This window comes from Phocoena phocoena, chromosome 19 (genome assembly GCF_963924675.1).
Source record: "Phocoena phocoena chromosome 19, mPhoPho1.1, whole genome shotgun sequence".
In the NCBI taxonomy this organism is placed as follows: Eukaryota; Metazoa; Chordata; class Mammalia; order Artiodactyla; family Phocoenidae; genus Phocoena; species Phocoena phocoena.
In genome coordinates this window covers 42,134,503-42,162,278 of record NC_089237.1, presented here as the reverse complement: position 1 = coordinate 42,162,278, position 27,776 = coordinate 42,134,503, and the positions used below count along the sequence as shown (strand labels likewise).

Below are 27,776 nucleotides of genomic sequence, written 5' to 3'. Positions count from 1 at the left end.
TTCAGCCACTCTGGCATTTTTCTGTTCTTTGGACTCATGGGAATGTTTTCTCAGTTTGGGGCTTTTGCACATGCTGTCCCTTCTTCCCAACCAGCTCTTTCTTGGATTTTCACATAACAGATTCCATTTCATCCTTCACTCCTTGGCTCAAATGCCACCTTGTCAGAGAGATTTTCCCTGATTACCATGTAGAGTTAGCCCCCTCCCATTACTTTATCCCATATATCCCTGTTTATTTCCTTCATTGCACTTACAGAATTGGAAAGTGTCTTGTCTGTTTATTTGCTTATTGTCCATTTTCTGATTTTCACTATGAGAGTGAGCAGGGACCTTTTCTGTCTTGTGTCTGTAATGCTTAGAACAGTCCCTGGCTTATAATAGGAACTCAGTAAATATTTGCTGATTATGAACATGCTTTCCAGGGTGCTTGGGCTGACTAAGATAGAGGGTTCATATTGAGGAGATTAAGTAAATCTTATTAGTTAGACTAGGTTACAATGTACATTAAAATATAAATCTAATGTCTTTTGCCTTCCTTATTATTACAATGTGCCCTGTTTATTTCAGGCTGCCTTTGATATTGGTTGGGAACAAATCTGATCTGGTGGAATACAGTAGTATGGAGACCATCCTTCCTATTATGAACCAGTACACAGAAATAGAAACCTGTGTGGAGGTATGCCTTATCATTGGATTTTGAAATTTACAGTTGGTGAATTCTCACTAAATTGAGGTTCAGAATAGGAGGGAGGGAAGATGTGGGGTGGAATAAATTTGTTTGTGAAGTCTTGTAAACCAAATAAAACAGAGAACTTGGAGATGGCCTCTGAGCTCTTTGTAAACAGTCATATTGTGATATCCAGTAAGAAAAATGCACTTTTTTCAGTTTCTTCAAGGAATGTTGATAGTTTAAAAAATATTTTTAGATTTCATAATTGCTTTCAGAGTGAAAAATTTTAAACTTTCTTTTCAGTGTTCAGCAAAAAATCTGAAGAACATATCGGAGCTTTTCTATTATGCACAGAAAGCTGTTCTTCATCCTACAGGGCCCCTGTACTGCCCAGAGGAGAAAGAGGTAAACCCTCCATCCCATCAGGCTGTGTTAGTAGGGGCTGGAATGTGTAGGTAGTAACTCCGTTATGAAAACGATTTTTAGTAACTCTGAAGTATTCATCTGAACTGCTAAAATTAAAATTTATTGCTTACTATACTGTTATATTTTCTAGGTACTTTTCTTCAAAGACATTCATGTTAAATAGTCAGAATAATATTCCAGATCAAATATTATTTCAGGAAGTGCCATTAAAACAAACAGAAGAATTGGCAATTGTAACAACAAAAAGTCCAAAGACTTAACTAATGGTCTACTTGCTTTGCTACAATTAAATCCACAAATCTGTGGGATGAATTGGGAGATTGGGATTGACATATATCCACTAATATGTATAAAATAGATAACTAATAAGAAAGTGCTGTATAAAACATAAATAAATAAAATAATATTCAAATCAAAAAAAATCCACAAACTTAAAAACACATACAAGCAAAAAACTTGTGTAATTATTTGAAATGGGTACAATATGTAATACAATTTGAATAATCCCTTTTGTTCCATAGCTTAGAAACACAGTAATTCCTTAATGAAATATTTAAAATTTAACAATATTTTACCGTAGACTTTTTTTGTTTGTTTTTTTGCGGTACACAGGCCTCTCACTGTTGTGGCCTCTCCTGTTCCAATGTGCAGGCTCAGCGGCCATGGCTCACAGGCTTAGTTGCTCCGCGGTATGTGGGATCCTCCCGGACCGGGGCACGAACCCACATCCCCTGCATTGGCAGGTGGACTCTCAACCACTGCGCCACCAGGGAGGCCCTACCATAGACTTTTAAAATTAATTTTTAAATTGAGATGTAACTCACATACCATAAAGTTCACCCTTTTGAAGTGTTCTCTTCAGTGATTTCTAATGTATTCACAAAATTGTGTGTCCATCCTCACTGTCTGACTCCAGAGCGTTTCAAAAGAAACCTTTTACCCACTAGCAGTCACTCCCATTCCCCTCTTCTTCCTTACCCCAGCTTTTGGCAACCAGTAATCTTCTTTCTGTCTCTATGGATTTGCATATTCTGGACATTTCATATAAATGGAATCATACAATATGTGGTCTTCTGTGTCTGGCTTCTTTTATTTATTTATTTATTTTTGGATTTTATTTTTTATACAACAGGTTCTTATTAGTCATCCATTTTATACACATCAGTGTGTACATGTCAATCCCAATCTCCCAATTCATCCTACTACCACCCCCACCCCCACTTCCCCCCTTGGTGTCCATACGTTTGTTCTCTACATCTGTGTCTCTATTTCTGCCCTGCAGACCAGTTCATCTGTACCATTTTTCTAGGTTCCACATGTATGCGTTAATATACGATATTTGTTTTTCTCTTTCTGACTTACTTTACTCTGTATGACAGTCTCTAGATCCATCCACATCTTGGCAAATGACCCAATTTCATTCCTTTTTATGGCTGAGTAATATTCCATTGTATATATGTACCACATCTTCTGTATCCATTCATCTGTCAATGGGCATTTAGGTTGCTTCCATGACCTGGCTATTGTAAATACTGCTGCAATGAACATTGGGGTCCATGTGTCTTTTTGAATTACGGTTTTCTCTGGGTATATGCCCAGTAGTGGGATTGCTGGGTCCTATGGTAATTCTATTTTTAGTTTTTTAAGGAACCTCCATACTGTTCTCCATAGTGGCTGTATCAATTTACATTCCCACCAACAGTGCAAGAGGGTTCCCTTTTCTCCACACCCTCTCCAGCCTTTGTTGTTTGTAGATTTTCTGATGATGCCCATTCTAACTGGTGTGAGGTGATACCTCATAGTAGTTTTGATTTGCATTTCTCTAATGATTAGTGATGTTGAGCAGCTTTTCATGTGCCTCTTGGCCATCTGTATGTCTTCTTTGGAGAAATGTCTATTTAGGTCTTCTGCCCATTTTTGGATTGGGTTGTTTGTTTTTTTAATATTGAGCTGCATGAGCTGTTTATATATTTTGGAGATTAATCCTTTGTCAGTTGATTTGTTTGTAAATATTTTCTCCCATTCTGAGGGTTGTCTTTTTGTCTTGTTTGTAGTTTCCTTTCTGTGCAAAAGCTTTTAAGTTTCATTAGGTCCCACTTGTTTATTTTTGTTTTTATTTCCATTACTCTAGGAGGTGGATCAAAAAAGATCTTGCTGTGATTTATGTCAAAGAGTGTTCTTCCTATGTTTTCCTCTAAGAGGTTTATAGTGTCTGGTCTTACATTTAGGTCTCTAATCCATTTTGAGTTTATTTTTGTATATGGTGTTAGGGAGTGTTCTAATTTCATTCTTTTACATGTAGCTGTCCAGTTTTCCCAGGACCACTTATTGAAGAGACTGTCTCTTCTCCATTGTATATTGTTGCCTCCTTTGTCATAGATTAATTGACCATAGGTGCGTGGCTTTATCTCTGGGCTTTCTATCCTGTTACATTGACCTATATTTCTGTTTTTGTGCCAGTACCCTATTGTCTTGATTACTGTAGCTTTGTAGTATAGTCTGAAGTCTGGGAGTCTGATTCCTCCAGCTCTTTTTTTTCACCTCAAGACTACTTTGGCTATTCAGGGTCTTTTGTGTCTCCATACAAATTTTAAGATTTTTTGTTCTAGTTCTTTAGAAAATGCCACTGGTAATTTGATAGGGATTGCATTGAATCTGTAGATTGCTTTGGGTGGTATAGTCATTTTCACAGTATTGATTCTTCCAATCCAAGAACATGGTATATCTCTCCATCTGTTTGTGTCATCTTTGATGTCTTTCATCAGTGTCTTATAGTTTTCTGCATACAGGTCTTTTACCTCCTTAGGTAGGTTTATTCCTAGGTGTTTTATTCTTTTTGTTACAATGGTGAATGGGATTATTTCCTTAATTTCTTTTTCTGATCTTTTGTTGTTAGTGTATAGGAATGCAAGAGATTTCTGTGCATTAATTTTGTATCCTGCAACTTTACCAAATTCGTTGATTAGCTCTAGTAGTTTTCTGGTGGCATCTTTAGGACTCTCTATGTATAGTATCATGTTATCTGCAAACAGTGACAGTTTTACTTCTTCTTTTCCAATTTGTTTCCTTGTATTTCTTTTTCTTCTCTGATTGCCGTGGCTAGGACTTCCGAAACTATGTTGAATAATAGTGGTGACAGTGGACATCTTTGTCTTGTTCCTGTTCTTAGAGGAAATGCTTTCAGTTTTTCACCATTGACAGTGATGTTTGCTGTGGGTTTGTCGTATATGGCCTTTACTATGTTGAGGTAGGTTCCCTGTGTGCCCACTTTTTGGAGAGTTTTTATCATAAATGGGTGTTGAATTTTGTCAAAAGCTTTTTCTGCATCTATTGAGATGATCACATGGTTTTTATTCTTCAATTTGTTAATATGGTGTATCACATTGATTGATTTGCATATATTGAAGAATCCTTGCATCCCTGGGATAGATCCCACTTGATCATGGTGTATGATCCTTTTAATGTGCTGATGGATTCTGTTTGCTAGTATTTTGTTGAGGATTTTTGCATGTATATTTATCAGTGATATTGGTCTGTAATTTTCTTTTTTTGTAGTATCTTTGTCTGGTTTTGGTATCAGGGTGATGGTGGCCTTATAGAATGAGTTTTGGAGTGTTCCTTCCTCTGTAATTTCTTGGAAGAGTTTGAGAAGGACGGGTGTTAGCTCTTCTCTACAAGTTTGATAGAATTCACCTGTGAAGCCATTTGGTCCTGGACTTTTGTTTGTTGGAAGATTTTTAATCACAGTTTCAATTTCATTACTTGTGATTGGTCTGTTCATATTTTCTATTTCTTCCTGGTTCAGTCTTGGAAGGTTATACCTTTCTAAGAATTGGTCCATTTCTTCCAGGTTGTCCATTTTATTGGCATAGAGTTGCTTGTAGTAGTCTCTTATGATGCTTTGTATTTCTCTGGTGTCCATTGTGACTTCTCCTTTTTCATTTCTTTTTTTTTTTTTTTTTTTTTTTTTTTTGTGGTACGCTGGCCTCTCCCTGTTGTGGCCTCTCCCGTTGCGGAGCACAGGCTCCAGACGCGCAGGCTCAGCGGCCGTGGCTTACAGGCCTAGCTGTTCTGCGGCATGTGGGTCTTCCCGGACCAGGGCACGAACCCATGTCCCCTGCATTGGCAGGCGGACTCTCAACCACTGCGCCACCAGGGAAGTCCTCATTTCTGATTTTATTGATTTGAGTCCTCTCCCTCTTTTTCTTGATGAGTCTGGCTAAAGGTTTACCATTTTGTTTATCTTCTCAAAGAACCAGCTTTTAGTTTTATTGATCTTTGCTGTTGTTTTCTTTGTTTGCATTTCATTTATTTCTGCTCTGATCTTTATCATTTCTTTCCTTCTGTTAACTTGGGGTTTTGTTTGTTCTTCTTTCTCTAGTTCCTTTAGGTGTAAGTTTAGATTGATTATTTGAGATTTTTCTTGTTTCCTGAGGTAGGCTTGTATTGCCATAAACTTCTCTCTTAGAACTGCTTTTGCTGCATCCCATAGGTTTTGGATCATCGTGTTTTCATTGTCATTTGTCTCTAGGTTTTTTTTTTGTTTTTTTTTTTTGCGGTACGCGGGTCTCTCACTGCTGTGGCCTCTCCCGTTGCGGAACACAGGCTCCGGACGCGCAGGCTCAGCAGCCATGGCTCACGGGCCCAGCCGCTCCGCGGCACGTGGGATCTTCCCCGACCGGGGCACGAACCCGTGTCCCCTGCATCGGCAGGCGGACTCAACCACTGCGCCACCAGGGAAGCCCTCTAGGTATTTTTTGATTTCCCCTTTGACTTCTTCAGTGATCTCTTGGTTGTTTAGTAACGTATTATTTAGCCTCCACGTGTTTGTGTTTTTTACGTTTTATTCCCTGCAATTGATTTCTAATCTCATAGCGTTGTGGTCAGAAAAGATGCTTTATATGATTTCAATTTTCTTAAATTTACTGAGGCTTGATTTGTGACCCAAGATGTGATCTATCCTGGAGAATTTTCTGTGTGCACTTGAAAAGAAAGTGTAATCTGTTGTTTTTGGATGGAATGTCCTATAAATATCAATTAAATCTATCTGGTCTATTGTGTCATTTAAAGCTTGTGTTTCCTTATTAATTTTCTGTCTGGATGATCTGTCCATTGGCGTAAGTGAGGTTTAAAGTCCCCCACTGTTGTTGTGTTAGTGTTGATTTCCTCTTTTACAGCTGTTAGCAGTTGCCTTATGTATTGAGGTGCTCCTTTGTTGCATGCATATATATTTATAATTGTTATATCTTCTTCTTGGATTGATCCCTTTATCATTATGTAGTGTCCTTCCTTGTCTCTTGTAACATTCTTTATTTTAAAGTCTATTTTACCTGATGTGAGTATTGCTACTCCAGCTTTCTTTTGATTTCCATTTGCATGGAATATCTTTTTCCATCCCCTCACTTTCAGTCTGTATGTGTCCCTAGGTCTGAAGTGGGTCTCTGGTAACCAGCATATATATGGGTCTTGTTTTTGTATTCATTCAGCGAGCCTGTGTCTTTTGGTTGGAGCATTTAATCCATTCACGTTTAAGGTAATTATCAATATGTATGTTCCTGTTACCATTTTCTTAATTGTTATGGGTTTGTTTTTGTAGGTCCTTTTCATCTCTTGTGTTTCCTACCTAGAGAAGTTCCTTTAGCATTTGTTGCAGAGCTGGTTTGGTGGTGCTGAATTCTCTTAGCTTTTCCTTGTCTGTAAAGCTTTTGATTTCTCCATCGAATCTGAACGAGATCCTTGCTGGGTAGAGTAATCTTGGTTGTAGGTTCTTCCCTTTCATCACTTTAAATATATCGTGCCACTCCCTTCTGGCTTGTAATGTTTCTGCTGAGAAATCAGCTCTTAACCTTATGGCAGTTCCCTTGTATGTTATTTGTCATTTTTCCCTTGTTTTCAATAATTTTTCTTTGTCTTTAATTTTTGTCAATTTGATTACTGTGTGTCTCGGCATGTTTCTCCTTGGGTTTATCTTGCCTGGGACTCTGCGCTTCCTGGACTTGGGTGGCTATTTCCTTTCCCATGTTAGGGAAGTTTTTGACTATAATCTCTTCAGATATTTTCTCTGGTCCTTTCTTCCTCTCTTCTCCTTCTGGGACCCCTATAATGCGAATGTTGTTGTGTTTCATGTTGTCCCAGAAGTCTCTTAGGCTGTCTTCATTTCTTTTCATTCTTTTTTCTTTGTTCTGTTCCACAACAGTGAATTCCACCATTCTGTCTTCCAGGTCACTTATCCGTTCTTCTGCCTCAGTTATTCTGCTATTGATTGCTTCTAGTATATTTTTCATTTCAGTTATTGTATTGTTCATTTCTGTTTGTTCATTCTTTAATTCTTCTAGGTGTTTGTTCTTTAATTCTTCCCAGTCTTTGTTAAACATTTCTTGCATCTTCTCGATCTTTGCCTCCAGTTCTTTTTCCGAGGTCCTGGATCATCTTCACTGTTATTATTCTGAATTCTTTTTCTGGAAGGTTGCCTATCTCCACTTCATTTAGTTGTTTTTCTGGGGTTTTATCTTGTTCCTTCATCGGGTACAAAGTCCTCTGCCTTTTCATTTTGTCTGTCTTCCTGTGAATGTGGTTTTCCTTCCACAGGCTGCAAAATTGTAGTTCTTCTTGCTTCTGCTGTCTGCCCTCTGGTGGATGAGGCTATCTAAGAGTCTTGTGCCTATTTATTTTTTTAAATTAATTAATTAGTTAATTAATTTTTGGCTGCATTGGGTTTTTGTTGCTGCACATGGCTTTCTCTAGTTGTGGCGAATGGGGGCTACTCTTTGTTGTGGTGCATGGGTTTCTCATGGTGGTGCCTTTTCTTGTGGAGCACGGGCTCTAGGCATGCGGGCTTCAGTAGTTGTGGCACGCAGGCTCAGTAGTTGTGGCTTGTGGGCTGTAGAGCACAGGCTCAGTAGCTGTGGTGCACGGGCTTAGTTGCTCTGTGGCATGTGGGATCTTCCTAGACCAGGGCTTGAACCCATGTCCCCTGCATAATGGCAGGCAGATGCTTAACTACTGCGCCACCAGGGAAGTCCCTGTGTCTGGCTTCTTTCACTTAGTGTAACGTTTTCAAGATACATCCATCCACGTTGTAGCATTATTAGTACTTCATTCCTTTTTATGGTCAAATGATACTTCATTTTATGGATATACCACATTTTGTTTATCCATTCATCTGTTGTTGGATATTTGGGTTGCTTCCACTTTTTGGCTATCGTAAAAGAGCTGCTAAGAACATTCGCACATATGTTTGAACCCCTGTTTTGAGTGTCTATTTAGCAGTGGAATTGCTAGGTCACATGGTAATTTTGTTTTACTTACCGAGGAACCACTAAACTATATGAAAGTCCCAATTTCTCCACATCTTTTCCAACACTTGTTATTCCCCAGCCCCCACGTCTGTTTGTCTGTTTATAGCTATCCTGGTAGATGTGAGTGGTATCTCTTTTTTGTTGTTGTTGTTGTTGTTGTTGTTGTTTTTTGCGGTATGCAGGCCTCTCACTGCTGCGGCCTTCTTCTGCTGCGGAGCACAGGCTCCGGATGCGCAGGCCCAGCGGCCATGGCTCATGGGCCCAGCCGCTCCGCGGCATGTGGGATCTTCCCGGACCGGGGCACGGACCCGTGTCCTCTGCATCGGCAGGCGGACTCTCGACCACTGTGCCACCAGGGAAGCTCTCATTGTTGTTTGAACTGCATTTCTTTGATGGCTAATGATGTTGGACATCTTTTCATGTGCTTATTGGCCATTTGTATATCTTATTTGGAGAAAGGTCTATTTGAGTATTTTGCCCATTTCTTATTGGAGTTATTTGTTTCTTTTGTTGTTGTATTTGAGTTTTTAAGAAATGACAGTTTGCTGGGGGGAAGAAAGTTTCCTGAAAGCATTTATTTCTAGTGTAGGTGAGTGGTTGTAGAACTGACCCACAGGCCAAATTTGGCCTGCCACCTGTTTTTATACAGCCTATGAGCTAAGATACATTTTACATTCTTCAATGATTGGGGAAAAAAATCAAAAGGAATAATATTTTGAAATATGGGAAAGTTATATGACATTCAGATTTTCACCATTGATAAGTTTTATTGTACCACAACCACCTTCATTCCTTTATATTTGTCTATACTTTCCTGTTACAAAGGCAGAGTTGCATAGTTGCAACAGAGCTTATATATGGTAACTGTCATAACACTGCTGCTCAGTGCACTGCTAACTGGACTGACACGGTTCAAATGCGGCAGCATTTCATGTACCATGTAGTACCACTGTACTGCGGCATTTTATTTTTTTATTATCAGTATATACCTATCATGCCAAAAGAAGAAAAGAAAAAAGTGGGTTTTCAGATGGCAAAACAGATATATATTCTGAGCTCTAATTTCAGCATTGGTTTTTTTGTACCTAAATGCACGCCGAAAGGAAATTTCCTAATCCATTTGACCATGCAGTTGAGGAGCTTCCACGCAGCCTTCAGCTGGAACTGATCAATCTGCAGTGTAATGATGTGTTAACAGGCAATATCAAGAAAAAAATCAAATATGATTCTGTAAATGCCTTCCAAGTGATGAATGTGCTCCATTAAAGTTATATGTTTACAGATATGTGTCACTATTGGCAGTGTGTATCTGTGCAAAAAGACATTTTCAAAGATGAAATATGTAAAATCTCATTACAGATCAGCATTAACAGCCGAACACTTGCAATTGATTTTCATGATAGGGAATGCTGACTTTTTTTTTTTAATTGAAGTATAGTTGATTTACAATATTGTGTTAGTTTCGGGTGTATAGCATAGTGATTTGTTTTTTTTTTTGTTTTTGTGGGGTTTTTTTGCAGATTATATTCCATTATAGGTTATTACAAGATAGGGAACATTAACTTTGAACCCTAATTAAGCCAAATGTTATCCCTCTAAGAGGAATTCCATCCTTCTCATTAGTAGACCTGTATAGTAAAGGTATACTCAGTTATTACTATATTTTAAATTTCGTTAATAAATTATTAATTATTTAATTTCATTAATAAATTATTAATTATCATTTCATTAATAAAAATTTGATTATCTCTTGCTATGTAAGTATCTACATGATATCCTTGATTTTGCCTGTTGACCCCCAAAGCCTAAAGTATTTGCTATGTAGCTCTTTACCAAAAAAGTGCTGACCCCTGGTATAAATATTAATCTGAGTTATCCCTTAATCTGACCCTGATTTACTCTTCCTTAATCCTGGTTTACTGTTCCTTAATTGGAGTGTTTACTTCTAACTTGCTCTTAATTCAGTATTTCCCAAATTCACCTCATAATAGTCACTAGGTATACTTGTTAAAAATACAGATTCCAGGGGCTTCCCTGGTGGCGCAGTAGTTGAGAGTCCGCCTGCTGATGCAGGGGATGTGGATTCGTGCCCCGGTCTGGGAGGATCCCACATGCCGCGGAGCGGCTGGGCCCGTGGGCCATGGCCGCTGGGCCTGTGCGTCCGGAGCCTTTGCGCCGCAACGGGAGAGGCCGCAGTGGTGAGAGGCCTGCGTACTGCAAAAAAAAAAAAAAAAAAAATACAGATTCCATTCTGATTCAGCCAGGTGCTATATCTTATGATCAAGAAAATTTGGGAAACAGTCTCATACTGGAGAGATTTACTTCTCAGCTTAGCCTAGCAGTACATTAAATCCCCACTGTTAGTTTGTTCTCAATTCTCTAATTGCTACTTTTTTCTTAGGCCTATTATTAGTTCTGCTAATCTGCTAATCCTCCCTTCCCTGTAAAACACCTACTACCATCTGTTAGTCATTTCTTAGGTGGACCTGCTTAAGGTAAAATCTGTAACTTTTAGAGACTATATGCCTTGATTTATACAAATACAAGCCTTGAGTCTAAGCTTATAACAGAATCTTTTATTTAGACAACATTAATAAGCTTTTAACACAGATTTGAGGTAGGATCATCAAAAAGATCATATTCTAAATTAAAGCCTGAATTCGAAATGTTTCCAGTGATGACGGACTCTGTATGACTCATGGAGTCCTCTGTTTACCTAACAATGAAAAAGATCTGTGTGAGGGTTTAGATTACTTTATATGCAAAATGAGTTTAGTTTATTACTGCCAAAATATTTTAGTTTTATTAAAGTATAATTTTTAATACTTTTAAAAAGTAGTCATTTTTTGGTGTTATATTTTAAGAGGTTAATATTTAAATATTGTATTGAGCTAGTACCTTAGAGCACTTTTGCTTCTGATGCATTTCAAGCTTTAATGAAAAATGCATCACTGTTTTTCTTCAATTACTTTTTTTTTTTTTTTTTTTTGCGGTACGCGGGCCTCTCACTGTTGTGGCCTCTCCCGTTGCGGAGCACAGGCTCCGGATGCGCAGGCTCAGCGGCCATGGCTCACGGGCCTAGCTGCTCTGCGGCATGTGGGATCTTCCCAGACCGGGGCACGAACCCGTGTCCCCTGCATCGGCAGGCGGACTCTTAACGACTGCGCCACCAGGGAAGCCCCTGGGGCTTATTTTTAAATAGTCAAATATTTGTTCTATCCATTATAAATCCTAAAATAAAAGTTGTCAAAGTACACTTCCAGCAGCTTTTCTTATAAAAGTTGTAGTGTCAAAAATGTAATTTTTTAAATGTAATTCTTATCTCGTAATAGGAAGTTAGTAAAAGACTTGTACACTTATCGACCAGTGCTATTTTGTCACCTGCTTGCGAATCATTACATTTTATATCCCAGCTTTGATATATACACACACACGTGACAGACCAAAACATTTAGTCCCATTTTGCTGCTAGAAGGTCAAAAATCAGAGAAGTTGGGGGGGAAAAGCCTTTACTGTAGTTTTATGTCAGCTCAAATTCTTTATGGAATGAGAGAGGGCATTTCTTCTTTATATGACTGGAAGAATGAATCTTCCCTAAAGATGAATTTCTCTCTTGCCCATCTTCAGAGGGTGTGTGGTCACGAAGGGAGAGTTTAACCATTCCAGATCGGTCCAAGTAAATATTGCCTCATTTACTTAAAGTGGCTTGGGTATAAAAGGAAATGGCTTTGCTTTAGTTCATTTTTCATGTTAGTTGTATTTGATGTTATGTATTTGGCAGTGAAAACGTTCAGAATTCTTCTCAGCATATTTATGAAAATCATGTTTTAAAATCCCAGCTATTTACATTAAAACGATTGTTTCTTTTCTCAATGATTTATAGATGAAACCAGCCTGTATAAAAGCCCTTACTCGTATATTTAAAATATCTGATCAAGATAATGATGGTACTCTCAATGATGCTGAACTCAACTTCTTTCAGGTAGCCTTTTATTTCAGATATTTGTGTATCTTGGTCTTTTTTTGCTGAGAAGAGAAAAAATTTATTGGCTTGAACAATGGTATTTTGATAAACATACATCTCTTTCATGTAAAAACTCTCTTTCACATCAGGCTATTTAATCTTTACCTAGGGGATAAAACTCTCTTATGCTTAGGAATTGAGGGGACTCTGAGAGTGTCATTTCATGGTGTACAGTGGGTTTATTAAGGATGACTTGATGTCTGAACTCTGAATAATTTTTCTTTCTCGGTTTTGTATAACATAGCTACACAAAGAGCTCTGTGTTTTAGGAACATGATGGGGAGAGTAGGGAAAACATGTCCTAAGTATGACATGTTTTACTTAATACAAAGTAGAGGCTCTGCTAATTCAGAATATGTTTCCTTTGGTTGCAACTCTTTGATTTAATGTTGCTTTGTGTATTAATATTTGTATTATTTGTGGTTTTAATGCTGATTTGTTTTTAACTTTATTTTTATGTTTTTTGCTAGAGAATTTGTTTCAACACTCCGTTAGCTCCTCAAGCTCTAGAAGATGTCAAAAATGTAGTCAGAAAACATATAAGTGATGGTGTGGCTGATAGTGGATTGACACTGAAAGGTGGGTGAATGGTGCTTTTTCCCCCTTTTGAATTTAATATTTTCAAAATTTAGCAGAAGGCAAAAGTCTATATTATCTATATTTAGGGAAATGTTTGTATTTACTAATATACCTAAAATCTAACCTGGATGTTTAAGAGTTGGAAGAGGCAGGCATTGGTGGGGATAATTTACTGTGAGTATAAATTAGAGGTAGGGAAATTGATTGGATCTCAGGAGTGCAGAGGTCCATCTGAGGGTAAGAGATTTCAGAAACAAATTTATCTTAAAATTAAAATGATTTCATTTGTTTTTATCATATAACCATGTGAATGTCAGTAAACATATAGGTATGAAACATATTCCTTGGGATATGTTTTTGGTCCTTTCATGTAGTGCCATCTCTTGCTGACCTGGGTGTATCTGTGAAATGATTCTGAAATCAACTCTTTGAGACACTTGTGAACATTGTTTTGGTTTGACCTTCCATATGCAAAACTAGTACACATATGTTCAGGAGTCTAGCTCTTGCCGTTATGTGTTACATGCTTTTCTTCCTTGTGACTCTACCCATTTTCACATCAGCTGTATTTACTAATTTATTTTATTTCAGGTTTTCTTTTTTTACACACACTTTTTATTCAGAGAGGGAGACATGAAACTACTTGGACTGTGCTTCGACGATTTGGTTATGATGACGATCTGGATTTGACACCCGAATATTTATTTCCCTTGTATGTACCTTTGGCTTCTAATTGATTTCACTTGCCAGTATTTTAAAGTTTTATTTAGCACATTGGTAGGTAAGCTCTGAGCTACTCAAGAATAATTTATACATTTATAGAGCCGTTTATAGCAGGGTTTCTCAAACTCGGCACTATTGACATTTTGGACTAGATAATTCTTTATTGTAGAGCCTGTTCTACGAGTTATAGGATGTTTATTAGCACATCCTTAGATGCCAGTAGCACCTCTTCCCCCAGTCGTGACAGCCAAAAATGTCCCCTCAGGAGTGAAATCATCCCCAATTGAGAGCCACTGATTTATAGCGTGGCTCAAACTCTTCCTCTTCTTCTAATGAAGAATACAAGTATCTTTTTTTATTCATTTTATTGAGGAAGGAGATAAAAGATGTTAGACGAACTTGTTTTTAGAGTCAAGGGATCAGAAATATATTGGTTAGCATTTTTCTTTTCTTTAGTCCTGCTCCTCCCTAAGTTTTATAGCCTGTTCTCAGCTCAGGATAAAATAAGTATTTTTCCTAAACGACCAGTCTCTTTGTGGTTGTTTTTCTTTAGATAATGATATGTTTAAGTTTTGTATGTTTAATGATGAACCCAGCATCACCCTGAAATAGGAGACTGCCTTGCTATAGGATGCCTCTCCCATACCCAAGGGAAGTAGGCTTTTCAGGGAAGTGACTTGCCAAGATCTGGCCTTTGAGCCTTTCGCCTTTTTTCTTCGCTTTTTCAGTAGCACATTATCTTCATGTTCTCCTTTTTAATTTTAGCATAGCACTGCTAGCTATCCATGTAAGGGTTCAGAAAAACTTTGTTGTTGTTTTTCCTTCCCCATCATTAAGGAAGCAAAATTTCTAGCTGGATTCCTGGTCCATTAATCAGTTCTAAGTTAAAACTTCCCTTGTCAAAGTTATTAAATCTTGGCTCAAGTAATTTCCCAGGTTTTTCAGTAGATATATATTGAATGAATGCATTTGTCCCAGGACTTTTTTTGTCAAGTTTTCTTTTCTGTGCCATTTATGTGGGTAGATAAATTCTACGGGAGGTTGCTTATTGCTTTCTAAAGTATGACAATAAGGAAACTCCATCTTTTATGGCTTTGTGACTTACACTAAGATCTCTTTTAATTTCTTTCTGCGCTCTACCTTTAATTTTCTGTAAAGAGCCCCTTCAAAGCCACCACTTGAGTCTTCTTATTAAACTCTCTGCCCCTGTCCTTCACACTGCTGCTAGATTAATAGATATACAACATGGATTTTGCCATGTCACTTACCCTTCAAGACAGGATAAAGCCTAAGCTTCTTAACCTGGCGTAGGAGGTCATTCATGATCTGCTCACTCCGGCTCACTCCCTGCCTTCATTCTAGAAGTAAATACTAAACTATTTCTGGTCCACCAATCAGATATTGTTTCCCACTCCAGGCTTTTGCCCATGGTATTTTTACTCTCTTCCTCCCTCTCTCCCCAACCTAATTCATGTCTGTTATCCTTCAAGTCTCAATACAGGTGACAGTGTGTCTCAGCAGTGCTGACACCTTCCCATCCCCAGGCCAAGGTGTTCCCTTTCACAGGGGTTCCCCTAGCATCTGTAATTTACCCTACTCAACAGTTGCCTCATTCTGTTGAGATAGTGAGGTTATCTACTTGTGGTCTGTCTCCAGCTTGAATGTGGTTCCTTAGAGGTAGGGAGCCTGTCTTGTTTTTATGTCCCCAGTACCTCTCTGCATTTGATAAATGTTTATTGACTCGAATTTAGGGTGTGTCAAAGGTCAAATCAGGCAGAAATAACATCTCTTCACATCATTTTCAATTCATTACAATGTTGACATTGTTTAAAGCTCATAATTTTGACTTATAATTGGTTTGTAGGAAGAACAACCCATTACAGTTTAATCAGTATTGTCTGTAAATTTTTTAATACAACCTGCCCTTCAGATAGTTAAGAAAACTGTCACCTTGGAATGAGCACTATTATGACTCTTCTGAGAATTGCCATACCACTGCAGTGACTTTCCCTGGGCAAGTCTAAATGGCTACAGAAAACATGTTCTGTAAATGCTGTCATCCTACAAAAATACTTGTTGCAATTTCATGTTCATTTCTCCAGTTAAATTTTAATATTTGGTTAATGATTTATTTTACTTTTTTTTTTCATCAACAGGCTAAAAATACCTCCTGATTGCACTACTGAATTAAATCATCATGCATATTTGTTTCTCCAAAGTACTTTTGACAAGCATGATTTGGTAAGCTTTTAGCTGCAGTTTTCCATGATATATGATAAAATATTTTCCTGTGAATGATGTAACTCTGATCCCTGAGCTATTGGGTATTCCTGTCACATAGCCAAAAATTACCCAAACTTCTTAAACTAGCAAAGATACTTTCTCATATTATTTACTTTATTACTTTCTCAAGATGAAAAAGTCTAGTTTCTGATAGACCCTTGCATAGGTTTCCTTATATGTGTGTAAGGAGTTTTCTTGATAAAATGTAAAATTTCTTTTCATTTGTTAGTTTTTAGAAACATAGCTTTACTTGATTAGGGGGCTCTTGCATTTGGGAATTATCCTCTTAGATATCTAAATGTTATGTATACTTTCTTGTGTATCTTCAGGATAGAGACTGTGCTTTGTCACCTGATGAGCTTAAAGACTTGTTTAAAGTTTTCCCTTACATACCTTGGGGGCCAGATGTGAATAACACAGTTTGTACGAATGAAAAAGGCTGGATAACCTACCAGGGATTCCTTTCCCAGTGGACGTGAGTATAGAGCTCGCTTCTTTCCTCTAGAGTTACAGCTAGTTTGAAATTATGGTGCATTACATTCATCGTTTTGTATATTTGTCAGATCTTGTGAGGTGCTTCAATGATAGCTGCCTGTGAGCAGGATTTATAGTGCTGCTGCTACCTCTGAGATGAACTATAGATGTTCTATAAATTTATCAGGAAGGGATGTGTTTGCTTTTGGATGAGGTACAGGGAAACAGTAATAAGTCATATAAAAATGGAAGTAAATTTTAATACTTAAAAATTTTTTATTGGAGTATAGTTGATTTACAGTGTGTTTTAATACTTTTGATTAAGGGAAACATCATTGTTATTGTACAAATCTTGTATTTTCAGAATACGGGGAGAGCATATTTTACTTGACACTGAATTCTTACTTGGAGGGTTTTTTTGTTGTTGTTGTTTGTTTTCAGTGAACTCTTAGACTTAGTGAGGGTGTCTGCAGTCTTGTTGACCTATTGTCTAGGGTGCTAAAAAAATTCTCTGGTTGTGCATAATGACATAATTACTTTAGCCTTGGCGAAAATAACTTTCTCAACACCAGGATCTGTTCTTTTTTCAGATCATACGAAAGGCTAACTATTTTCAAGTGTCTTTTAGCCTTTCAGTTATTTTTTGCACCTTTTGCAAACCTTTTCAGATTTAATTATCATTAAGTCCTTAACTAGCCAGTGTTTGCAGTACAATATGTAACTTGGGAAGCAAATAATATAAAATATCCCTGCTCTAGATCTTACCAGCTGCTCACTGCTCATCTGTGTGGCCTTGCTCTCTCCGGGCAGGTGGAATAGATACAGGAGCCCCTTCCACCCCCCATCTTGCATTCTCCTCCCTTTCATTTCTGCCCTAAGGATGTCACTGTAGGAAAAGCCATTGTTGGGCACATGGGAAATTAAAGCAGTCTGACAAAAATTATCTGGGTCTAGTGGTAAAATTATTTGAGCTGTTGTAATTTTTTTTTAAATAAATATTCATTTAGGAACTTTTCACATTTTAAACTCTTCCCTTTCCTAGGCTCACGACCTATTTAGATGTGCAGCGGTGCCTGGAGTATTTGGGTTATCTAGGCTATTCAATATTGACTGAGCAAGAGTCTCAAGCTTCAGCCATCACAGGTAAGTATCTGAATGCTATTTAATTAGAAAAAAATTTTTTTAGGATTCCAGTTTCATATGTAAAAAGAGTAAAAATAAATGCATCTTCATTAGTCTTCCATGTCTATACTATTTGTTTTCCCTTGATTTGGTAATCACTTTTGAGGTAAGCTGCTTGATTTAATTGTTTATCAAAAAGGAAAGAGTAGAGGTTTTACCTCTAGTCTCCCCCTGAGGGTACTTCATTGATGAAAATCAGGGAGGGCTATGGGCATGAAAAGTATTTACCAGTCTATCTTGTGTTTTAATTTTCTTTAAACATTAAAAACAGTGCCTATTAACACATGATCCTGGTATTCAGCTGATTGTACATCTCTCGGTTTTATAACCTTTTTCCACATTAAAAAATCTTTCACATATCTTGTAATGTTAACCAGGCATTCTTGCCAGGCAATGTGCTCCACTTAAAGAAAACCCATAGATATAATATGAAATAACAAATTAGGGAACTGATCATTTCAAGAAGTTCTTATATCCTGATTTGCGGGGGAAAATGCCATATCTTACAGGAAGCCCCATTACAGGAAGACAGCCTTTGTGAAATTGACAGAGCAAGTACCCTTCAAAGTACTTAACCAGTTAGACAGTATTTAATGCAGCACCAAAGACTAAGGAACTAATTAGCCAGCATGAGGTTCTTTTACTCAACAAAATATTGTGGCCATATTTCTATAATCAATAAGTATACTAATATATCTATAATATTTATAATATTATATCTTTAATATTAGATAAAGTATCATCATATGGATATTCTATAACTTAACTACCCCATAATTATTATCTGTTTTTTATCACTTTCAGGTTTTTTTGCTATAAATAGTGCCTCTTGGTGAGCTTTCTTGTAGTTGAATCTTTGGGTATAGTTAAAGGAGGTCTCTTTACCTCAAGAAGAGATGCCTCGGGCTTCCCTGGTGGCGCAGTGGTTGAGAGTCCGCCTGCTGATGCAGGGGACACGGGTTCGTGCCCCGGTCCGGGAAGATCCCACATGCCGCGGAGTGGCTGGGCCTGTGAGCCGTGGCCGCTGAGCCTGCGCGTCCGGAGCCTGTGCTCCGCAACGGGAGAGGCCACAACAGTGAGAGGCCCGCATACCGCAAAAAAAAAAAAAAAGAAGACATGCCTCATTGTTCTGCTGATACAACATTGTTTTCAGGGCTGCCTCTTTTACAGATTTACCTTAGAAAGGCCAGTTAGCCCTAGCGTGCATATCCTCTTTCCATTTATAGACCCAAGAGAGTGCAGTTTTGAGATAGCATCTTTTAGTTTATAATTTGTTATGACAATAATTTATAACAGAAAAAAAGATGGGATATAGTATTGGCTGTATTCATTGTAATTTTCATTCATTTTTCAGATATCATTTTGTTATGTAAACGTACTACTTATTTTATGATGAAATGAATATCATTTGGTTACTAGAAGTTTACAGCCGACTTTCAGAAATGCATCATTTTCACTAAGTGGGGCCCTTCTTATTATATTTTGTACTTTATTTCACATACCGCTTGACTACTGTACAGTATGTTTATTGATCGAACACTTTGTAAAAAGGATAAATAGCAATACGCTATTTTGCAGAATGTGAAATGAAGGCTCAGTAAATCTAAGCAGTACATAATTAGCTTTTTTTTTCTTTTTAGTAACAAGAGATAAAAAGATAGACCTTCAGAAAAAACAGACTCAAAGAAATGTGTTCAGATGTAATGTAATTGGGATGAAAAACTGTGGGAAAAGTGGAGTTCTTCAGGCTCTTCTTGGAAGAAACTTAATGGTGAGAGTTCTCAAGAAATAGAACTATACTCAACAGATTTTTATAGTCACTGAGTTTACATAATTTTTTCATAACCATTTACCCTTTTAGATGATTAGTAGAACTGAGTGACCTATGTATAATAGTAAGGTACAACTAAAGTGTAACAATAATCTCACTGAACTAGCTTTATCTTTGCTTCATTGATGTTAGCTATCATTTGCCTTTTTTTTTTAAACAGTTTTTAGATGGGGGTTAAATACATACACATATGAAAGCATCAGACACAGTGCTTGGCATGAAGTAAATGTACAGTGAATATTTTGAACCGAATACTGATACCTAATTCTGACTACTGACTTGAGTAAGGAGATTGACATATTTGTAGATTAAATAGCAGGCCAAATTATAGTGTAAGGACAATTGCCAGCAGGTGGCTCTGGAATACACTTTCAGTGATATTGTTTACTTCCTTTTCAGCTACTGCTTTCCCTGTATGCAGAACAAATGCATCTTTTATTTTAGGCCTCAAGAACTAAGAAACAAAATCAATATCCCCTTTGTATTGATAAATAATACATAGTGTAGGGAAGAATGTCCTTTTTTTGGTAACACACCGTACATGCAGAGCACATGTGTTGATGAAAACTAGTTCCTGTAATTTCTTACTATAAATACTGAGATGTTTTCGGTTGTTTTCAGAGGCAGAAGAAAATTCATGATGACCATAAATCATACTATGCAATTAACACTGTTTATGTATATGGACAAGAGAAATACTTGTTGGTAAGAAATTTTCTGGCATATAAAGATTATTAATTATTGGGTACATTTTAAATGACACTTTGAAAACATAATTAGATTTAATTTAATGGTTTTTGTGTGATTTATTTTTTTACCTGGTTTATTCATTAGAATTAATTTTAATTCCCTTGATCCATGTGGTGATTACATGGGTGTAGATATAAGTAAAAATTCATCTATCTGTGTGCTTAATTGTATGTTATACCACCATAAGAAAGTAAAAAAAAAAAAAAATTAAATCCTCTTTGCTCTTTCTTCCACTTTTATTTTAAAAATTATGTCCTCTATTGTTGACTAGAAATTAGTTTGAAGACCTTTGTGCAGGTGTGGGGTAGTTTAATCTGTAATTGAATCAGGTTGTATCTATTTAGCAGGGAAGAGTGTATTTAACAAGTGTGGTAGCCTAAAAAATGATTGAAAGAATGGTATGACTGAAAAGATAATATGAAATAGTAAAAAGAGGTTTTATGTTCTTTTTTTTTTTTAAACATCTTTATTGGGGTATAATTGCTTTACAATGGTGTGTTAGTTTCTGCTTTATAACAAAGTGAATCAGCTATACATATACATATGTTCCCATATGTCTTCCCTCTTGCGTCTCCCTCCCTCAGGTTTTATGTTCTTTTTGGATCCAGTCTGATTTTGGTTTGAATGCTGGTCCACCACTAATCAGCTGTGTGACCTCAGGCAAATTGCTTATTCTCTCTGAGCCTGAGTTTCTTATTAAGTTAACTAATATGAGAAGCTCCTGACAAATAATAGATACTAAAGAAAGTTCGTTCCCTTTTTTTTTTTCTTTTTGGAAGTAGTTTATTCTGCTAGACAGATAATCACGTTGAATTTTATGCATATTTTGCTCTTTATGATAAAAGTTCTTTGTCAGTTTCTTGTTAAACCTGTTTATCTCTCATTCTTCTCCTAAGTATAATTCTGTATATTGGGTACTCAGTAAATCTTGCTGATTGTTAACTTTCCGGTTTTATTGTTACAACCATTCATTGCAAATTGATGTCTTTCATGTCTCTGAATATCCATGCTCTATTAGTGTTTTATTTGGAATATATTGAGTCACATCTGACTTTACTCTTCCCTTTTCTTCTCCTCAACAAAGAAGCACTATCTTATATAGCTCAGTACTGAATTTTACGCTTGTTGGATCATTATCATATCACAGATGGGATGTTTCTTTAGAGATTTTATAATAAACATTGAAAAAGAGAAGGCAGTGAAGTAGAACAAAATAACCTTAATGTACCGTCCTTTGCTTTGTGGGTTTTTTTTTTTTTTTTTTTTTTTTTTTTTTTTTGCTTTGTGTTTTTGATTGGGGAGGAAAGGTGGTGTGGTAAAAAGAAAAAAGACTTGGGAATCATATCTGAGTTCAATTTTTGGTCTGATGGCTAGTTAGTTGTGCTATCTTTGGCAGTTGACCTAATCTCTTTAGCCTGTTTTCTTATCTATAGTATATAGAGAATGCATGTAAAGGGCCTGCCTAGCACACTTTAGTCACTCACTAAATGTTAGTTTCTGTAGGACCTTAATCACCATTTTTCATCTTCAAAAATCAGAAACTACTTGTTTATCTATATGTCTTACTTCCAAAAATAGTCTGAAAATTTATGCTTAACTAGCATTTTTAAATTAGGAAGTCAAGTTAAGCAAATAATAAAACATCATGACTTTAATTTTACATCAGTGTTATGATACTTATGTTTCTGTCTTTTTCTTTTTACAAGTTGCATGATATCTCAGAATCGGAATTTCTAACTGAGGCTGAGATCCTTTGTGATGTTGTGTGCCTGGTATATGATGTCAGTAACCCTAAATCCTTTGAATACTGTGCCAGGATTTTTAAGGTTTGTTGCTCTTTTGGTCTAAAACCAAGTTTAACTTTATAAGGAGTTTAATGGAATTGTAATGTGGTGTTTTCTAACCAGGGAATTGCAAGAAAATTATTTGTGGAGCTTTTCAAAAATACATACATTTGTGTCCTATCCCTAAAGGTTCTGGTTTCATTCTGAGGTGGTAGAGTCGCAGACATCTGTATTTTTAAAAGTACTTTTTTCCACATGTGACTCTGATGTGCGTTCCTGGTTAAGAACCTCTGCATTAATGGAAGGTCTTAGGAATGCACATGGATTATATGTTGCCCGTTATACCAAGAATAATAATAGAGCAAGGGGATAAACCAGAGGCTTGAAAAGTTATCAGTTACTTTGAGATTATCAACAAGATTCAATAAGAGTAAAAAAACTGTATGTACGAAGGAATTTACTCTAGCATTGTTTTTAATAGCAAAAACCTGGAAATAATCCAAATGTCTAACAAGAGGAGGATAGTTTACCGAATTGAGACAAAATGATCCTATGAAATTTATGTAGCCATTAAAAATAATGGTTTTGAATTCTGAAAACATGGAAAATTCAGTATTATATTTTTAAATGGTTATGTCCAGCATGACTACAACTATGTAAACATATATAGATACACGTACTTAAGGACTAGAGGTAATATTAAAAAATGAAAATAGTGTGCTCTAGGAGGGAGAATTTAGGTAGATTTCTTTTTATTTCAAAGTATTGTTTCTTTTTGAAAAAAAATTTTTTTTTCAAATTGTAGTGAATTTGAAGAATTGTTATATTGTTACCAGCATTAGAAAAGTGGCCCTGGTCTTATTATGCTACTGACCTAGACAACTGCCGGTCTTTGCCTCTTAGTTTACTTTCTCCCTGAAACTGTTGATGCTTTGCCTATCTAGAGGAAATTTTTAGTGCCCATTTAATTAAGTTTAGTAATTTTTGAACTTGTCATCAGATTTTGATTTCACTTTTTATTCTGTAGCAACACTTTATGGACAGCAGAATACCTTGCTTAATCGTAGCTGCAAAGTCAGACCTGCATGAAGTCAAACAAGAATATAGCATTTCACCTACTGATTTCTGCAGGAAACACAAAATGCCTCCACCACAAGCCTTCACTTGCAATACTGCTGATGCACCCAGTAAAGACATCTTTGTTAAATTGACAACAATGGCCATGTACCCGTAAGTACCTGCTCTGCCATGATTTTCATTTTGCATGGTTTGTGGTAACATTGCATGCCTTTATTAGCCATGAGGGTGGAATCTCTGTCACATAGAAGTTGTTCAGCAACAGAAAGAGACTTTGTAATGAGAAGGGACAAGTTTGAGTAAATGCAGGTTTGGTTTGGGTACCAGAAGAAAATTATATCAATGGTGCTTCTGATACTATTTGACTATATTTGAGCAGGCTGTAACTATCTTAATAGGATAGTGCAATAACACTCAGCCTCTCACCCATCATTAAAAAGATAGTCTTACTGCAGTAAAATGGAATTGACATCATGCTAATAAGGCATTTCCATATGAACAAAAAGTTAACTTTTATATTTTTTCTGCTGATTAATTGACCTTGAGTATGTGAAGGATTCTAAAATCTTTTATGAATTTATGTTTAAATTATGGGTATGTTTGAGTTCAGGATATAATGGCTTTTTTTAGTGCTATAAAAAGTAGTTGTAATTGGGATTCCTTCTATATAAATGTTTTATGTTAAGTGTTATGAGCCACAAACTTTATGTACATTTATTGTATATCTCTACATGCATATGCACAAGCACATAACTGTGGTCATGTTTGTAGTTTACTAACTGCCTTAAAATTGCATGGTTCTTAATGGCATTCTCCTCAAGTACGGTGTTTGTATAAATTCTGTTTTGTGATAAGATAGTTTTTCAGGCAGTGCGTTTCTCAGGACTTTACAGTTTATTCTATTTATTATTATGTTATTCTCTAAATTATTTTTCTTCTTATGAAAAGTACAGTATAGCATAGAGTAATACTCAAAAATTGCTACAAGCTAAGGTTTTTCAAAAGGTTGTTAATTTGTACAGATTTTTCAAATCAGTTAACTTTATTGCTGTTCCATTAACTAGTACTTTAAAAAAAATGCAGCAAACCCTTGAAATTCTATTTGTATTGGAAGAGAAGTCATTCCTTCCTATTACTGTTAGATAAGCAAAACCTTACTTTTTATGTTTACCTTTGCTTTAAAACTTTCGTGTATGTTATCTACAGAGAGGATCATTACAGAGACAGACTCTCCCGAGACATGGGCAACACTGATAGAATAGAGAATTTGAGAAAAATCTGGGTCTTTCTAAAAACTGCTTTGTAAGTTACTTTTTCTTTATGGCTTCTATGGCATTTTGTTGACATTCTCTTATAGATGACCAAATCTTTTTCTCCATAATTCACATTTAGTAATTATCCAGAAACGCACTGCTTGGTCAGGCTTACTGCCTAACTGTATACTATGGTGTCTTTCTTTTTAATATGTAAACGCACTGTCTTAATCTTGTAAATGACTGCAACTGTGTTTTTAGATCTGCATCTTTAAACTTTTACTGCAATATGTGTGAGTGTGTGTGTGTGTATATGATAAATGTACATACATGGACACTTGTTTTTATGGTTAATCCGAAACTACTTCTCATGAAGCATCTCCCTGTTGCTAAGCATACTTTGCATCCCTCCTTTTTGGTGGGTGGAGCCTGTATATGTTGAAGAGTCAGATTCAACTTATAAAATAACAGATGGATTCCAGTATGACAGCTGGCAGTGACTTAGTAGCAGTGATATGTTCATCATCACAAGTCAGATTTTAAAATGGAATGTCTTGAGCCTGTAAGAGTCTTTTAAAAAATTAATTCTTGTTTTTCTTCATGTTGGGAATTAGGCGTTATTGGGATGCTGCTAATCTCCACAACCATGCCACCGTGTGCTGTGGTCTCATCAGATCTCACAAGCTAAGCCAAGTCAGATTGGGCCAGTCCATTGACTGAGAAGCCTCTAAAAAATGTTCAGGTGTTACAGGAAGTGATGTAATTGATTCTTCAGGTGGCGCTCTTCTGAGTGGGTTCTGCGCCAGTACCTCTCCAGGGGTGGTGTGATGGCCTTGTATGTCTGAGTGGCTCTGACCACTGAGCAGTCATTGGAGACCCCCTACTTTGGTTGTTAGATTGGAGGTGAAATGGGCTGCCCCACGTGCCTGTACCAACTAGTGCAACTCACTCAACCAGAAAGGAGTCAGAAAGCCTCCCTAAATTTCATATCTAATATCAATTGGATCCATTGTTGATTTTTTACACCCTTACCCAGAGTTTCATATTATCATACTTAGCTGGTGTGTTTTGCTAGCAGACGAAATTAACCCTATATTTTGGGTTCAAGTAGAAATTTATGAAGCACTTTGATTTCCTTTGGGAGCCATGGTGCTTGATGAATTAAAGACGATGTTGTTCATATCTCCTCAGGGTTGAACATACTCGTCTTTTGACTCTTTTGTGTATTTGTCACTCTTCTCCTTCCTGGTTTTCAGGCATGTGTATATACTGAGGGAGGAGGAGGGGATGGTTATTTAAATGCTAGCAAACTCTGACCTTTTGGTGGGTGCTGTGGCTTACCCAGTTTTTCTTTTATTAATTTAGATGAGGGTGCCATCTATTGCTGTGCATATTTATTCCACTAAAACCCTTGTACTAATAATTCTATCCTCCCTCCAAAAAAGCAAAAGTGTTAGCTAATTTTCCTTAGATTTTCTATAGGGAGGGAGGAGGGAGCTATTGCTGTTCATTATATTTTTGGTAAATGTGGAATTCTGCACAACTTTAGCATGCCCCACACTGTCCTTTTCCTTAGTGTTGCTTATGCCTAAATCTTTTTTTTTTAAGTTGGCACACTCTGACTTGTGCCATATTTGTAAGTAAGAACTCAACTCCTGTCCTTCTGTGTGTTTTCGCAGCCATGCCCGGTTACGCTGTATGTGCACCTGCAACAGGTGTACATTTTGCATCTGTCAGAACTTCCTCAACTCAGACTTGCTGCAATCTGTAAAGAACAAAATCTTCACTGCAGTTCTTAACAGGTTCTTAACTTTCTTTACTGGGTACCAGGCATTCTGTTAAAATACAAAAGAAAAAAGTGGTTAACTATTTATTATACAAGTACTACAAAGACAACAAGCTGACTGATGCCCAACTAACTTCCACTAAAATTCTCACTATGGTGACAATGTTTAGTTCTGGAATCATCCTTAATGTTTAAAAATTAATAGATATATTTAGGGGACTATAAAGTAAGATTTTAGCTTTTTTTTATTAAGGAAGTTAAAGTATTTTTTATATTAGGGGATAATATATGTAGGGAGATTAAAAATCTTTTGGCTGAGAGTTGTAGAAATAGATTAGGGCTTTAGTAAGGAAAAGACACATTGATTCCACATGTTATACTGTACTCAGCTTGCATTCAAATAGTACAGCTTATTAAAACCATACTTATATGAGCTTTATCTTGGGTTTGAACAACTTCCCTATTGAAATTATTTATAGTTATAATGTACTTTTACTTTTAAGTACCTGGAATGTTTTTTTGAAATGAAGATCATAACCAACTTTAAGGATTCAAAGGAATATGGAAAAGAAAAAGATCTATAGTACTAGTTTTTGAGGTCTTTACAGTTGAACCCGAAACATAAAGTATGCCTAGAAAGTAATATGCTTTTAAAAAAGAAAGAGAAACAACAACAAAAAAATAGGTTGTATACATTCCCTCAGAGCAATAAACTTGGAAGGTTATGTTCTTATTCTGGTCATGCTACCTTTCTTTGTTCAAATCGATTTTACATTTTGTGAACATTTAAGAGCCTGTGTAATATTAATTTGTATCTAATGTCAAATTTTTATGTGTCTATGAATGAATTAAGTTTTTGAAGTCATTCAGATGTCATTGGGACCAGGGCTTGATTAAGACAGATGATCAAGCTAAACAGATTTTGGTTAGAAATGGATCTTATTTGGGTTCCTGTTGGACTCTTACTGAGGGCTAGGCTCCAACTGTACCAAATGAGTAGGATAGTTTGTGTCCACCAGCAGTGTAGACATGGCTATTAAACAGTGAGGCTGTATCTTATGTGAGTCAGAAACTGACTCTGAAGGCATTCTAAAAGAGTTTCAGTGATGCTTTGAGCACTAGTAGCTCTGGAATAAGAATGCAGCCATCATAGGTGATTGCTTTGAAGGGATCACCGCGCTCACTTGGTGGTGAAGTTCTGCCTCTGTCTTTTGAATGGCATCTTATAAAGAGTAACACAGACAGATTTGCTCATGACAACTGTCTGAGAAAGTGCAAGGCTAGTTCAAACCAGACAACATTCAGGAGCTCCGGTGTTGGAAATGGTAGAGTTGGAAGAGATTCTAGAATTCATCTGGCCTGACCTCCCATTAGATTGCCTTCCTGTGAGCCTTCCTGATAGAGTTTAGAGATACTGTTTATCTGCTGATGGCTTTCCTCATTGGAGAAGGTTTTTGCTTTTGCCTTTTTTTTTTTTTTGGACTAAAATTATTTCCCTATAACTTTCTCTCCTTTAGCTTTAGTTCTGCCCTTTAGAACAACATACGACTATTCTACTCCCTCTTCAACATAGCCTTCAGACATTTGAAGACGGCCATCATGTCTCCCCTAAATTTCTCTTCTCCAGGTAGAACAT

The 27,776-nt window shown here is 36.7% G+C and overlaps 1 protein-coding gene across 4 annotated transcripts in view; it reads left to right on the top strand.

The window, feature by feature from the left end:
- RHOT1 (ras homolog family member T1) overlaps positions 1–27,776 on the top strand; it is a 59,655-nt gene that overhangs the window by 21,828 nt on the left and 10,051 nt on the right. The window contains exons 6-19 of one of the 4 annotated variants that reach the window (XM_065897526.1): positions 568–676; positions 974–1,075; positions 12,278–12,376; positions 12,889–12,997; positions 13,589–13,709; positions 15,877–15,961; positions 16,333–16,478; positions 17,520–17,620; positions 19,300–19,430; positions 20,112–20,195; positions 21,947–22,066; positions 23,052–23,254; positions 24,308–24,403; positions 26,034–26,156. In XM_065897526.1, the coding sequence (XP_065753598.1) occupies positions 568–676; positions 974–1,075; positions 12,278–12,376; positions 12,889–12,997; positions 13,589–13,709; positions 15,877–15,961; positions 16,333–16,478; positions 17,520–17,620; positions 19,300–19,430; positions 20,112–20,195; positions 21,947–22,066; positions 23,052–23,254; positions 24,308–24,403; positions 26,034–26,156 (1,629 nt within the window). The remainder of the gene's footprint in view (positions 1–567; positions 677–973; positions 1,076–12,277; positions 12,377–12,888; positions 12,998–13,588; positions 13,710–15,876; positions 15,962–16,332; positions 16,479–17,519; positions 17,621–19,299; positions 19,431–20,111; positions 20,196–21,946; positions 22,067–23,051; positions 23,255–24,307; positions 24,404–26,033; positions 26,157–27,776) is intronic. The other 3 variants (XM_065897523.1, XM_065897524.1, XM_065897525.1) reach the window with 3 other exon arrangements.